The sequence below is a fragment of the Aricia agestis genome, chromosome Z (assembly GCF_905147365.1).
Source record: "Aricia agestis chromosome Z, ilAriAges1.1, whole genome shotgun sequence".
Classification (NCBI taxonomy): domain Eukaryota; kingdom Metazoa; phylum Arthropoda; class Insecta; order Lepidoptera; family Lycaenidae; genus Aricia; species Aricia agestis.
Window position 1 is genome coordinate 19,210,103 of NC_056428.1, and position 15,669 is coordinate 19,225,771.

Sequence of the window (15,669 nt, forward strand, 5' to 3'; positions counted from 1 at the left end):
GAGACTAACTATGTGCGAGTTTCCTCAAGATTTTTTTTTCAGGTTACATTAGCACTCAATCTAATAACATGGTCATTAAAAGGAATAATAATATAATTGCCCTTACTTATAATAACAAGATAAAAACCTCTTACAAGAATGTCGTAAAAGCGCCATCTATTGGCGAGTAGGCGAACCACGAATGAATACAAAAACCTTAACCCATGTGGTTACGAGACTTAATCTCGATTCTCATATTATTTTAATCCAACATTAAACTGCTTCGATACCGTACAGATGGCGCATATTTTTTTAAATACGTCAACGTGATGACGTGATTGATAGGCTACTTGACTTATATTCAATTTCATTGAACAAATGCATATTTCTAGTAGAACTTGGCCTAGGAAACCGTATTTCACCCTTATCATCAAATAAAAGCTTATGATTGCTAATAAAGTCGATTTGAAAATATGATTTTATGAAAATAGGATTTGTATTGACGAAAACGCTTTTGCGGTACTTGCCATTTGGATGTGACGTCATCAGACTCCTAATTTAATATCTTTTATTTATCGCGCTCTTTATATGCAAGTTTATTTGTACATAAATAATAAGAATAAGCATAGAAAGATTTCTAAAATATATTTTCTTGAATAATTCAAATAAAACATCAGTTTTATATATTATCTCCATTTATTGTAAACGGGAAATGAAATGGCCAAAACTTTACTCCAAAAGTTTTCAACATTACAAATGATTTCTAATTTCTTATTTAATTATTTTATAATTTTTGGGCACTTTTAGGCTCGTACATTTAGCACATAAAAAAATCTATACTAATATTATAATTGGGAAGAGTTTGTTTGTTTGTTTGTTTGAACGCGCTAATCTCAGGAACTACTGGTCGGATTTGAAAAATTATTTCACTGTTGGATAGCCCATTTATCGAGGAAGGCTATAGGCTATATTTTATCACGCTAAGTACAATAGGAGCGAAGAAATAGAGGAAAATGTGGAAAAAACCGGGGGGAAATTATTTGAAAGGGCTTATTTGAACGCGCTAATCTCAGGAACTACTGGTCCGATTTGAAAAATTCTTTCAGTGTTAGATATCCCATTGATCGAGGAAGGTTATAAGCTATATTTTATCACGCTAAGACGGAACGAAGAAATAGAGGAAAATGTTGAAAAAGACGGGGGAAAATATATGAAAGGGCCTATTTGAACGTGCTAATCTCAGGAACTGCATAAGCAGTTTTTCAAATCGGATAACCGATTTGAAAAATTCTTTCAATGTTAGATAGCCCATTCATCGAGGTAGGCTATATGCTATATTTTATCACGCTAAGACTAATAGGAGCGAAGAAATAGATGAAAATGTGGAAAGAACGGGGGAAATTATATGGAATTGCTTATTATATTATGAACTACTGGAGCAATTTTTGTGTTATTTGGCAAACATGAAGAATAGACCACGTGAAGGGACATAGGCTATTTTTTGCTGCAAAATATACTGTTGCGTGAAATTCCTAAATTACGCAAGCGAAGCCGCGCGGAACATCTATATATAATAAAATCGTAGGAAAGTCAATTCTGTATATTGAATATTTTTGTACAATAAATAATTATTAGGGATGTGATCTACTATTCTAACGCGGTCGTCCGCGTTAGAATAGTAGATCAAATCCCTAATAATTATTTATTATTATTTACACAGTCGCGGGCAACAGCTAGTGTTCAATAAAAAGAGTTTGAAATACAAAACGTATGACGTCACACTATGGCGGACAGTGTTTTCGGCGCCATAATATTATATAAGGCATATTTTTCAATCAACATTTTTATGGGTTTATACTGTGTAAAATATTAAAATATTAGTTTTTTTTTGTGAAAATGAATGATTAAGAAGCGATTAGCATGAAGAAAAAAATTTCTTCAAGTAGCCTATTGTATGTAACAGAAAACTTAGCATGGCCACAAAGTCATGAATTAACAAAGGAAATCAGCAAGTTGGTCCGCAAAAATATAATTAGATAATATTTATATAATTAAATTAACCTGCCAATTTCAAATTAGAAGTATTATGGATCAGGCTGTTGATGAAGATGATTACGATCGACTTGCCATTGGATTGTATTTCAACTCTTTTTTAGGCCAAAAATTAGCCAATAGGAACTTGGTCCCATTTTAACAGGTATGTTTTTGGTGGGATGTTAGTTACAAAAACAACATCATAATGATAATAATAATACTTATATAAATACTAGCTGTCCCGGTGAACTTCGTGTCACTTTAAAACCTTCCCTGGACTTCTACGGATATTTTAAGACTAAAATTAACCCAATCCGTTCAGCCGTTTTCGAGTTTTAGCGTTACTAACACAAATGAAAATCCATTTTTATATATATAGATTCCTTTGACTATCCTTATCCAATGTCTTTGGATAGGACAGTCAAATCTATAACGGCGGTTCCCAATATTTGATCTATCTCTGATTTGGCCCTACTAGAGATAGGAATAGCTCACATTAGACATTAGAGACATATATTTTATGTCAATTGTGAGCTATTACTATCTCTAGTAGGGCAAAACCAGAGATAGATCAAATATTGGGAACGGCCGTTAGACGTATAGAATATAGATAGCAGACACAGGTTACAATTTACAGTTGATAATAATCTACTTTTTGTCTCGCACTACATCTCATTGGCTTAACTATAATGATACGAGTGTAATATAATACCGTTAACGTACATTAGTGTATAATTTTATAGCGTAATTAAAACACGCGCAATTAATATAACGGCGTGAACACCGAAACTAATATGAGCAATAATATGTTAGTATACCTCAAGCACCCCTGAGATCATAATAATAATAAATCTATGTACGCTTCACACCACGTCATATACCATATATCATATCAAAGGGTTTTCGTGGTCGGTTACCACTGTTGAGTATTGACTACTACTGTTGTGGTGGGAATGTGTGGTGGGCCATTTGCCCGTTAAAAAATATGCATTAGCATTTGTCGGTGGATTCGTACCGAATACTATAGGAATACTGTATAATACTTTTTGGAGATATTAGTGTCTTACCCAGTAGTATTTTCCATTAGTCATTATGTCGGTAGCAAATGTCATCAAAATTGATGTAGTTTAATATAACCAACATCCTTCGTAAACGAAACTCTACATCAATATGTTTATTATAGATTTTAATTAAAAAACCTAAGACACTTGCCCGTACTAAACAAATAAAAATGTATCTATTGATAAAAATGAACTTAAGACATGACACAAAATGTACGTTAGTTTTTATTGGAAACACTTAATTACATAATATGTACAATCAGTGAAGTTGATTCCGAGGCAGATGGAGGACCTTACAGTAAACTAAAGGAGGACTTACGTAAAGCGACCAAATTACTTAGACGTAAAGCGACCTAAGTAATTTGGTCGCTTTACGTCAAACTCGTCAGAGCGATCACAATTCACAGCTATAGTTTGTGCGTTTTATGATGATATGCGTGACACATTATATTTGACAAAAGTAGGGAAATTACCTAACAAAAATTAATCGATAATTTAAAATTAACGAATCACTTCGCAAAGGAATTGCAATCGAAACTATCGATTTCGTACTGACATTTCAGTGGTGCCGGCGATTTAAGATGGCCACCCTTTTTTATCGATTTGATTTCGATTCAACAGAGTTAATCTCTATTGACATAAGTTCCGTTTCATGCATCTGACATTTTTCAAATGTTTTCGTAACAATAATTTTATACTCCTATAAAGCAAACGAAAAACTTTGTAACCCTTTTTACGAAAAATTAGGAAACGTAGGTGCATGAAATTTTGCACAGTTATAGTTTATATGGTGAAGGAGTGCATCGAACTAATATTATTTTGAAATTATGCTTTTATCATAGATTTTTTTAACAAATAAAACATTACACACACTACAACACACACACATGAGAAATGACAGATTTTTGAGTGACAAGCCTATACATACGAATATACTCTTTTATTTATGGTTAAAGTCTGTTGACAACAAGTAGACAAATTGAAAATGGATTATAGTTTTTTTATTGAATCTTAGATACTTATGCTTATACACGGCCAGTCTGAGATCAGCTGAGTCCCAGAGACAAGAGTTGAAAAAAAATATGATAGTCAATATTTTTTTACAAATTAAACGTAGTAGTCCTAATCTCGTTGAGATTAAGGTCGAATTTCGACCACTGGGCGATCTCTAGTATTTATAATTTTATATTAATAAGTTAGCATTTAGCAACTTTTTATTTTTATTCATTTACAATTATAGGAAACATTTGTTTTGTAGATGTAATATAATTTATTACATTTTGATTTTTTTGTTTTCTTGTAAAAAAAACCCGTAGCAAGGAATATGGAAACTGTCACCCATATCATCTTATAACGCACAAACTATAACATAGCATTGGCATATAAGCCGATCAACTGCCTATGAATCAATTTCTTCGATGGTACTTCTTGAATCCGGGTCCTTTCCATCTTTATGTTAGAGCATTTTCGATATTTCATGCTATTATTTAATTGGTGGTATTGGTGTGACAAGACGTAATTAAGATCGCGAATTCTTGGCGTGTGCAGAGCGCGGAAACTTTCAGATAATGTTGCGAGTGAGAGCACTTAGGCGGCTTACTCACCGATGACGGAAACGGCAAAAACGCGGCTGACAGGCGAGGTATTAAACCAAACTATTCTTATCGATGTACACTGTACAGCCCTAGACACTAGACAAGTGGCAACCGATTATCGTAAACGCCAACAAAATGTATGAATACTAATGTCAAATCCCATAAATTTTGTTAGCATTTAAAAAGATAAACGCTTGCCACTTGTCTAAGCCCTCTGAACCGTTTTTTAAAAGTCGAGTCTACAATATTGCCGATTGGTTCAGGAACTAACTAGGCGAGAATAACATGTTGATCAGTGAATAAAGTAATTGTAACGTTACCGTAAAATATTTGTATGAAGATTTTGTCATGTACCTACCACTTGTCAAGTACAGATAAATATAAGGATATTTAATCATCGATAACGTAAGGAACTTATTCATACCCACCTCACAAGTATCATCATTAGTGGGCATAATTTTTAATGTATTGCACTTCAAACAGCAACCAATATGTTGCATCTCGATTCTCCCTCTATAATTTTCCGCTGCATTTACGCTGCGGTGTCGCACGGCAGTGTGTAAACAGCTCAAGGTATGTGATAGCGGAACGATGTGCATTCATTAGGTCAGTTAAATTCAATTAACAATCAGATTGACGACATAATTATACCGAAAACTGTAACACATTAGATGCTATGTAGGTGATAGGTCTAATTCAACCAAAGTTTTGTACTAATTATTATAGTACATCGATAGATTTGATAAACGATGCATGGAAAACGACGAATTACGTTGACCATAAGGTGATAAATTTTACCGTGTAAATGATGACAAAAAAATAATAAGGCAATTTTTCAGGCAACATGTCACATGTTTGTCATGTCAATCACCCCGTTTAAATAGCCACTAGCTGTTTGACCGAGCTTTGCTCGGTATCCAATGAAAATGACATTTTCTAGAAATTATTCCTAGCTAGATCGATTTATCGCCCCCGAAACCCCCTATATACTAAATTTCATGAAAATCGTTGGAGCCGATTCCGAGATTCCAATATATACAAACATTTTTTTTTCACTTTTGTATGGGGAAACTCGTGACACTCGGGCCCTTGCCCATACAAAAGTGAAAAAAAAATTTGGTCTTTCAGCGCTGCTACTTTCACAGTGAAATCTCTACAGGGAATATATATATATATATATAAATATATATATATATATATATATATATATATATATATATATATATATATATATATATATATATATATATATATATATATATACAAGAATTGCTCGTTTAAAGATAAGTTACCGAGGATAATAAAACTGTTTCTCGGATCTATAGGTATGAAAAAAATGCAGTATAGGTACACTAAACAATGATAAAAAGTAATGGAAAGTTGCAAGCAATTTTTGCAAGCGGCTCTACGGTCCAATAGAATATAATATAGCGTTACGACATAATAGACAATGATAGTTTACGCATGCGTAAACGCAACTTATTGCCAATGCCCCAATGGTAGAGTTATAGTAACTTTCACGACAATATGCACCTTGACTATAAAAATATTTACACGCATTGTACCTACAAGGTTGTCTATCAAGCGAATTTTCTAAAGTATCAGATAAAGACAACAACTTGTAAATTAACTGCTGTGTAAACTGTATAGGTAAATTGGTTACAAAAAACAAGAGGATTCTTTTGAATACTCCTCCGTCCGCTCTTGGCTCCCAATATAATATATTATGAAAAAAATTTGAAAGTGTCCGTTAAATTACACATGCTATGAGTTATGACACGAATTATAATATTAGGGAATAAGCCAAACTTGAGCTTGCTTCAGCTTCTTATTAAGGAGGATTTAAAAACGTGTTGGAAAACATTTTTCGCTTAGCCTAAGATACTATTATTATTATCTATGCATGCAAAACTTATTGCTATTGAAAATAAAATAAAAAATCTTACGACAGCAGAATCAGGTATCTCGATAGACTCCGTTATGTCAGTCTTCCTGAAATGATAAAACAATTCCATTATTTTTGTTTCTTGGAGGAGATTTACAGTCTTGCAAAAAATATATATAAAATACATAATGAATTTATTTGTTAACTGGTATACAACTGGGAAACTTAGATTATTATCTTTATTTCGAATTTTTTTACAGAACAAACTCTAATACATAGAAAATGGAGTCATCAAAAACAGATGTTTGTCTAAGACAGTCAATTTCTAAGAATCACATAGTAAAGTGTATTTACAAAGCTTGATATGAGTGATGAGTCTTCTGGTCAGATTTCTTAGAAAGTTACTACCTCAAACATAGTAATTAAAATGTTTATTTTATAAATAAACAATGCTTCTGGCAGCTACATGTTCTTTCTTCTTAAATGTTTTTTCTTAATTTAGTCAGAATATTACATACTAATCTCCAATCCACTATGTATAATCTAAAGACTTTGAATGCAAGTTTGCAAAGAACAGTAGCTGTTCGACATGGTTCTACAGCCCCACAACAACAATGCAATAAATCAAATTGTTTCAATTGCTGGTATTATAAACAGGATAATGCATTGCTGTCATAAGATACAAAATCGCCCAGTGGGTTGTTAGCGACCGGATATCATTAACTAAGTGGCAAAACTGACAGTTCTCATCTATTGTCGCTACCTGGTAAACCAGGAAACGCCGCCCCTACTCACACAAATTGATCGTAATTTCACACTACATAGACCATTTGATGCAAAATTGCTGTGCAACGGTTGTTTAAGATGATTATTGTAAAACTGTAGCAGTATGTGCAGAAATGTGCAACAATATTATCATATCACTCGTAGCACTCATAGCAAATGTTATTGAGCTTTTTGGACACCATCATGATGAGAATTATATTTTAAATATTTTTGGCCTGATGTCATGCTTGTTGTAAATACCATTTTACTGAGTTCAAAGTGATTGAACTTAAAAAATTATGGAAGAAAAATCTTCGAATCTGTTGACCTGTTTTTAACCCCCGATGACGCAAAAAGGGGAGTGTTATAAGTTTGACGTGTCTGTCTGTGTGTCTGTTAACTCTGTTTGTCTGTGGCATCAGAGCTCCCGAACGGATGGACCGATTACAATATATTTTTTCATTTTCAATTGTTTAAGAGTTGCAAAAAAAAAGTTTATTACCTAAAGAACTGTGACTGGTCGTTCGTCTTCTGATTGGGTTCAGGCTGTTGATTGAACTTCACTCCCGGCGATAAGCCTGACGCTGTATCTCCCGCTTCTACCCTGAAATTTTTAATAATCCCATGACTAACTATCCGTTGTTTACCTACCCTAAGAAAGCTTCTATAAAATTCATACTCTGATTTTAACTAAGTCAGAAAATACGGTACATAACTAATACATAATTCTTGCCATATTAGTAAATAAACTTCCAAGAACAAATAAAGAAATAAAAACTACTGACTTCGATAAATCGTATTGCAACTTACTGCTTATGTGGCCTTATTTCTGAGGAGCAGAGATTCCGAAGATAATCGTCGCATTCCCTTTGCTTCTGTATCTGATACTCTTTGAGTAGTTCCCGTCTGAAGTCTCCATCAACTCCAGGCATTTCTATTTGCTTCACTGGCAGCGCTGGTCGGTCCACTGATACGGCAGCCGATATCGAGGTAGAAGCGGAGTAATCGTGTGCTCTGTGCTCAGGAGTGGTCGCGTTTGACGCTCCTATGCTACTCGACTCATTCGTCTTCGTACCAGCCGAGTATTCTCCAATCGGTTTGAGTTGCTCGTCGATCGGTTTCAGCGTATCGTTGAGGCCGTTGTATATACTATCCCCGTTTTTAGTATCGAATAATCTGTCTACAGATGTGTTCATGAGTTTGTTCCCCTTAATGCCTGTTAGGTGGAACCCAGCGAAGTAGGACGATGAGGGTCCATAGTCGATGGCCGATAGAGCCATGACTGCCGGATGTCGAGGCGCCCCATCGGGTAAGGGCCGAAGGGACCGCGTCATGGCATCGGCAGCGGACCTCGGCCTTCTGAATGGCATCGCCAGATGTGGGAATGTCCTCGGTTTGATGGGCGTCACAAGCATATGCTCCGTCCAAGACGTGTGTAGAGAAGGACGCTCCAATTTCTCCACGTCCACGTTCAACATTCTCTGCTCGAATGGAACGCTGAAAGTCTCCGCCGGGATTGACTGCAGCCAGGAGAGTAAACTCAGATCCGACTCGTCGAACCCTGAGCCGTCGAGAAGACGAGAGAAGTTGACTTCGTTCGACTGGGCCTCCTTCGATCCCGTCGCTTTCGCCTGACAGTAATTCACGCAGGACTCGTATAGTATCCCCTTAATGAGCAGCTGCATTAGTCTATCGTTTTTAGCACACTTGAGCACCGCGCCGCTAGCCGACGACTTTTTATCGCACGGCAAAAACTGCTCGACGAGCGGATAAACCTCGCGAAAGCACTGAACTCGAGCATTGCTCGGATTCCATTGTTTAAATTGTGCGTGATCGGTTATGCTAGGTAGCGTGAGGAGTAGACACAGGTTGGAGTACTCCTCCTTGGAAGGCGCTAATTTCTCTAGCTCGCTGAGCACTTTGACGACCTCGTCGACTATATTTTCGACGTTGTTGTATGCTTTTATTTCGGATCTGATGCAGAGGAGTTCGATGTACTTGTGTCGGAGGATGGCGTAGTTGAATTTGTCGGCCTCGAACGCTTTGAGGGCGCTGAGGGGTTGAATGAACTCCGTGACGTCATCCCATTGTCCGTCGAGGATGAGTTGTCTGAGAAACAGGACGTCGTCGGCGTAGTTGCCGTTGATGACGCCGGTCTCGCGCTCCAGCGATAGCTGGGTGATGTGCAGGTCGCGGTTGTGAAGGAACTCCAGCGCGAGCCGAACCACGTCGTCCTCCCGCAGGTTTAAATGCGTAGATGGCATATTGATGTCTCAATAGATCTTAAACAAAAAATTTTAATATCAGTTTGTTATTAACTTCCATCATTAATGAAGTCTTGACAAAATCATAACACACACTTCATTGAAATAGTTAAGAACTTAGAAACAAAATTTATTTACTCAAGTCAAAAAAATTATATAATTATTAATTAGTGACAATAAGCAATGTTAATTTGTGCTGTAAATAAGTGATAATCAAATATTTGAAAAACATTTTAACGCTTCTCTTGGTGGCCGCAAGAACAATAGATTTCCAAGAATCCATGATTAAAGGATTAATGACAATCACTATTAATAATTATGTTACATATTGATCTATACATATAAATAAAATTGAAGTGTCTGTTTGTAATATTGAAAGAACCGTACTACATGCATATGAATGTACTTACGATACATATACCAAAATAGCATTTTTTACAATGTTTGTCTGTCTGTATGTCTGTCTGTTTGTTCCGGCTAATCTCTGAAACGGCTGAAGTTATTTTGCAGGGACTTTTTTTGGTAGATAGCTGATGTAGTAAGGTGTAACTTAGGCTACTTTTTAACCGACTTCCAAAAAGGAGGAGGTTATATTTTACTTTTTTCATATTTGTTAGCGGAGTATCCATCTTTGTTATTATACTATGTTGACGCGGACGAAGTCGCGGGCAACAGCTAGTAATAAATAAATAAACATTACGAAACTGAGCTGCTGAAGAATAAATAAAACATACAAGAGGAAATATTAGAAGAATTCGCTGTGGCCAATAAGTATCAATATTTTTGCAATAAATTCTCTTTTAAAAAATGTAAAACTAATTAGATGACAGTTTTAGAGAAACAATCTTGAATTCACCATTTATAAACAACCTTGAGAACACCATAACCATTTAAAGTAGGTGTGCTGTTATTTGGAACATAATATTCTAATAAATCAATGTCACAACTACAATAATACAATAATAATATGCTTGTCTCATTTTAGATTCTGTATTATTGATTTTAAGCATTTTAAAGTGTTGTTTGTATTGCTTGTTTGACATTTATTTCCAAATTCAATATTTGTTTAATTGTATTTTTTTAACTTGAAATTAGTGTGTGAGATATGAAACAAAACATGACTGCAATATTTCTGAGACACTTTAAATAGATTTATAATGCACACCAATTAGCGTTGCGTAACGTTAGGGGGGCAAAGCTGCACAACCACCCAGGGGGCCGGATAAAAAGGGGCACTGAAGGCGGAAACAAAAGGGCGCCCTGTTTTTCAGCATTATGAGCACCCTGGGCTGCGAAGAAATCTCGCCCTGGGCACTGGTAACGCTAAAACTGGAATTAGGGCCGGCCCTGATTTACACACTTTCAAGTTCAGTTATGAACTTTAAGAAATATATACATTAAAGTATTCATTACATACATGTAATGAATACTTTAATTATCAAATCTAAAGCAGTATCATACATATATAGCTTAAATGAAAAGAAGAGATATAATAACTGCTCATTCTTGGATAAGTGCTCATTCTTGGACAAACATCATGCCTTCCCTTTCATATGTACAAAGAACATTAAGAAATTTAAAAAAACCCCCGCCAAAACAACTTTAAAAAGTAATGAAATAATATTTACTGCCTTTAAGTTCAAATAAGTTCAAAGTTTATACGTGGGAGAGCTTCGGCACGAATGGGCCGGCTCGACCGGATAAATACCACGTTCTCACAGAAAACCGGCGTGAAACAGCGCTTGCGCTGTGTTTCGCCGAGTGAGTGAGTTTACCGGAGGCCCAATCCCCTAACCCCTACCCTATTCCCTTCCCTACCCTCAACTATTCCCTTCCCTTCCCTACCCTCCTATTACCCTATTCCCTCTTAAAAGGCCGGCAACGCACTTGCAGCTCTTCTGATGCTGCGAGTGTCCATGGGCGGCGGAAGTTGCTTTCCATCAGGTGACCCGTTTGCTCGTTTGCCCCCTTATTTCATAAAAAAAAAAAAAAAAAACCTAACTTGTGTAACATAATAGTTGTCACGGTGTGTCGGGGGACCGCCAAGTAAACTACAACCTATAACCGCCAAGTCGCTGATTACCTATCTCGATTCAGATCGCTGTGAATTGATCCTTAAACTTGTTAAGTGAAATTAAGCATCTACATTAGCGGTCCCCCGACACACCTTGACAACAATTATGGACTAAAATATTACTTTACACAAGTTAGGAATTATTTGAACTTAAAGGCAGTAAATATTATTTCATTACTTTTTAAAGTTGTTTTGGCAGGGGTTTTTTTAAATTTCTTAATTTAATTTTATTTCATACTTTTTAAACTTGTGTTGATTATAGTGCAGAATAATTCCTATCAACAGAATCATATTCTCATGATTACCATCTATCAATGTCTTTTTCGATGAGGCCGTTAAAATGAGCCCAAACATGAAACCTCTACTTTGGGTTCATACGAAGCTCGGTTCCCATAGAATCCAGGTGATGCTGCAGCAGCAGCATGTAACTATTTACTGTTTATACTTTATCTACTTCTTACTGGTTGTCACAATTAAAATGAACCCAAACACGAAACCTCTGCTCTTAGTTGGCGAGGAGTTGGATATCCTATTGATTACCAGTTGATGCTGCAGCACCAGGTCAACTTTCCATTATTATGTGTATACGTATATTGTATATTCACAAATATCACGAACTAGAATGAAATATAAAACCCATCAAACGACTACAAGTTGCTAACGGCCTTTCATGAACCAGATAACCCCTGATTGTCCAGGACTGAGCAGGCTGATAATGATGAATTATAGCTAAGAACACTCTCGATCATGTCAGCTTTCAAACAAAAAAAATTAGATCAAAATCGGTCCACCCGTTTGGATGCTACGATGCCACGGACAGATACACACACAGACAAACAGACAGACACGTCAAACTTATAACACCCCTCTTTTTTGTCGGGGGTTAAAAATAACATACTTTAGCTACAATTATTTTGACTAATTTTTATGGCTTAGTAGAACTTGGTCACATTTAAATAATTTTATCTCTTATGTAGTTAAACTACATAAAGAATACTTTATAAAATTCACACGAAATTAACTGGACCACACAAAACATTCTTGACAGTCTCATTCAAATTGTAACATGGATTTTAAAAAACTTTCTTTTTGCATGTAAATTGAGCACAATATTAAATAATTAACTTGACTTACTACATGAAGTGTACCAAGTACCTATAATAAGGTCAGAAGCTGGTACCAATATTGTCTTTTAAAGTGCATAATTATTCATCAGAGCAGAGTAAACTTTCACTTATTGTATGAATTATGATGCAAATAGCCGTCGGCGAAAGCCAATTAATTCAATGTCGGAGAAATTATTGGTGCATTTCTAAAACCACTCGAGACCGAATAGCATGTGCTTAAAATATCGATCAACACTTATTATGTGAAATCATCGAGCGAGAAATGCTAATATATTTAACTGCCTTTTACGTACACTACAATAAATTACGCCTACGCATCGTACCCGTAAACTTCAAGGGCAACCAACAATATTTTCATTCATATTATTTTACATATAAATAGAACCAAGCTTTAAACTAATGCAAAATAAAAACATTTGTTGCTAAACCAAAAACAATTATTAGTCGACATAAAAATTGCACTGCACCTAGACAAAACGTTTTATCCGAAAATTCATATTGTAGACAATATTTACCTTGTAATTAAACAATGATCCGATCACACTAATAAATACCGCACAAAATAAATACGACTACATTTACAACATTATTTTTAACGGGACTATATTTATGAAAATAATTTTCTACACACAAAATTGACATTTCACATCACATTAGTAACGTAACGTCAAAAATGGCATAGAGCAGAAATCTATAATACAGATAAAAATAATTAAGTGTCATCGAGTCTTGTACTTAAAATCGATTCATAGGCCCAATAAAACATAATGCTAGAAATCGATCGATTTTATCAGGGCGCGCGAAGCTAGACCTAGTACTATATCCCAGAACCTATACATTTTGTGGTAAAGTTTACAGAAAAACTATCATGCCTATAATAATTTGTGCCTAAACAGTGATTTTTATTTATATTATGTAGATATTGTGTTATCATTAGTCAGTCAAGGTGTAACGACTTACGACGCGCCACGCGAGCCCTCACAAAGCTCGGTTTTTAGCAAATACATTAAAAAATTGACTATTTTTACTTATAGATCTGCTGAATCGATTTTAATAATTTTTTCATGGCTATATATTGCGATGCGAAGCTGGGGCGGGTCGCTACTCGCTAGTTATATTATAAATACAAGCCGAAATTGTCTAAGCTATTCGTTGTGAAAAGTACCAAAAATTTTTGGATAATAAACGAAAATAGGTCAAGCTCTGATCAGTAATGTCACTTGCATGATTATACCTGTAATTTATATTTTCGACGGCAGTAAAATAATCATTATAATTTATAATTCGGGGAAATTGTTTGGTATATTATGAATATTGGTAAAAAGCTATCACTATACTATTCGGTGATTAGAAAATATTGCAAACTTTATGGTTTATAGTCATTAGCGTTTGGTTCAATGATTTTGTAACGCAGATATTAATAAAATACTTAATATGTATTTTTATTTTAATTTAATTCATTATTTGATGACATAAATGACATTCTTGCAATTCGAACAGCTCTAGAGCTGAAAAAAATATACACTCCGGAGATTGACCCTATCATTTGAGCAGTACTTTAATTAATCATCATCAAATCTTTACTAATCTATACTAATATTATAAATGCGAAAGTATCTCTGTCTGTCGGTCTGTCTGTCTCGCTTTTACACCAAAACTACCGAACCGATTGTAATGAAATTTTGTATACAGATAGTCTAAAGCCTGAAAAAGGACATAGGCTACCTACTTTTTTACTGGAAAAAATGGTTGTAAGGGGGTGAAAATGCGTAAATTTGTTCATATTAAGTTGGTTCCAAAAATTCATAATAGATGGCGCTGTGAGTCTCCTACATCACGCTGACGCTTGCTCAACAGTCTTTCTATAAGAGGTGGTATCATCTTACATTTAAGTTTCGATTTTTTTCGATTTTTATTTTATTCTACGATAAATAACCAGTAATTTATCTATGCAGTGACGTAAGTCGTTTGACAGCTCGTATTGAACATTTTCAACACAGTCTATTAAGGTTAATTTTTGCAATTCTTCCATTTTTTATTATTATTAATCCAAATTTATTACAGAAATTTATAAATTTCGGATTAAACTGTAGGTAGTGTCCGACCGAAGCTTCGGCTTCGGCTTCGGCAGCCAAAGCCTTCGGCCAAAAAAATCACCTTCGGCGAAACCTTCGGTTTTTCGGCTTTGCCGAAGGTCCGAGCAACCGTCAAAATTGAACGAAAGACTGAGTGAGTCGTGAGAGAGCGACAGACCGGTCGTGTATGCGGAAGCCACTGGGTCACTGTCAAATACAATAAACAAACACTAACTTCTTAATAAATCATTTAATTTTTTATTAAGAAGTTAGTGTTTGTTTATTTTATTTTTTAGTCTAGTTTCGGTCTAGTCGAGTAAAACAAAGACTGATTAATTGGTCTAATTATTGTTATTTGTGAAATAATAAAGAAATTATTATTATTTTTACAATAGTACAGTCAATAAAGTAGTTGTAGAATGCGTGAGCGGGAACCTCAGAGATTTCTACTGGAACTTATTCGGGGTGCTTAGGAACGGAGGTGAGCAGGAGTGAGGGGAGGGTGACAAAAGTCTAAATTTTTGTTTTTTTTGGCTAATAACTAAATACGATGTGTTGTAGCAAAAATGTACTACAATGAAAAAAAAAACATATAAAATTCTCTTTAATTTTGATTCTACACACTTTTTCCGGATTCTCATCCTTTTTCGAACTACACGCTCAGAAAAAGTGAAAATAAAAAGTGTTTTGTTTTTAAATATTCCTTTCTAATTCTGTTTGAATAGTAGCTTTACCGCTTCTATGCTTCGTTCGGTAAGTGAGAGGCCTGTAAGCACATCCCCCCATCCCCTCATTACACCCCTTGACGCG

The 15,669-nt window shown here is 35.2% G+C and overlaps 1 protein-coding gene across 1 annotated transcript in view; it reads right to left on the reverse strand.

Moving 5' to 3' along the window:
* The window catches only part of LOC121738301 (WD repeat-containing protein 47), a 115,479-nt gene extending 102,087 nt beyond the window's left edge, over positions 1–13,392 (reverse strand). The window contains exons 1-4 of the mRNA XM_042130271.1: positions 13,300–13,392; positions 8,130–9,601; positions 7,822–7,923; positions 6,616–6,661 (exon numbers count right to left, since the gene is read on the reverse strand). Of these exons, the coding sequence (XP_041986205.1) occupies positions 6,616–6,661; positions 7,822–7,923; positions 8,130–9,583 (1,602 nt within the window). The 5' untranslated portion in view covers positions 9,584–9,601; positions 13,300–13,392. The remainder of the gene's footprint in view (positions 1–6,615; positions 6,662–7,821; positions 7,924–8,129; positions 9,602–13,299) is intronic.
* Positions 13,393–15,669: the final 2,277 nt, after the last annotated feature.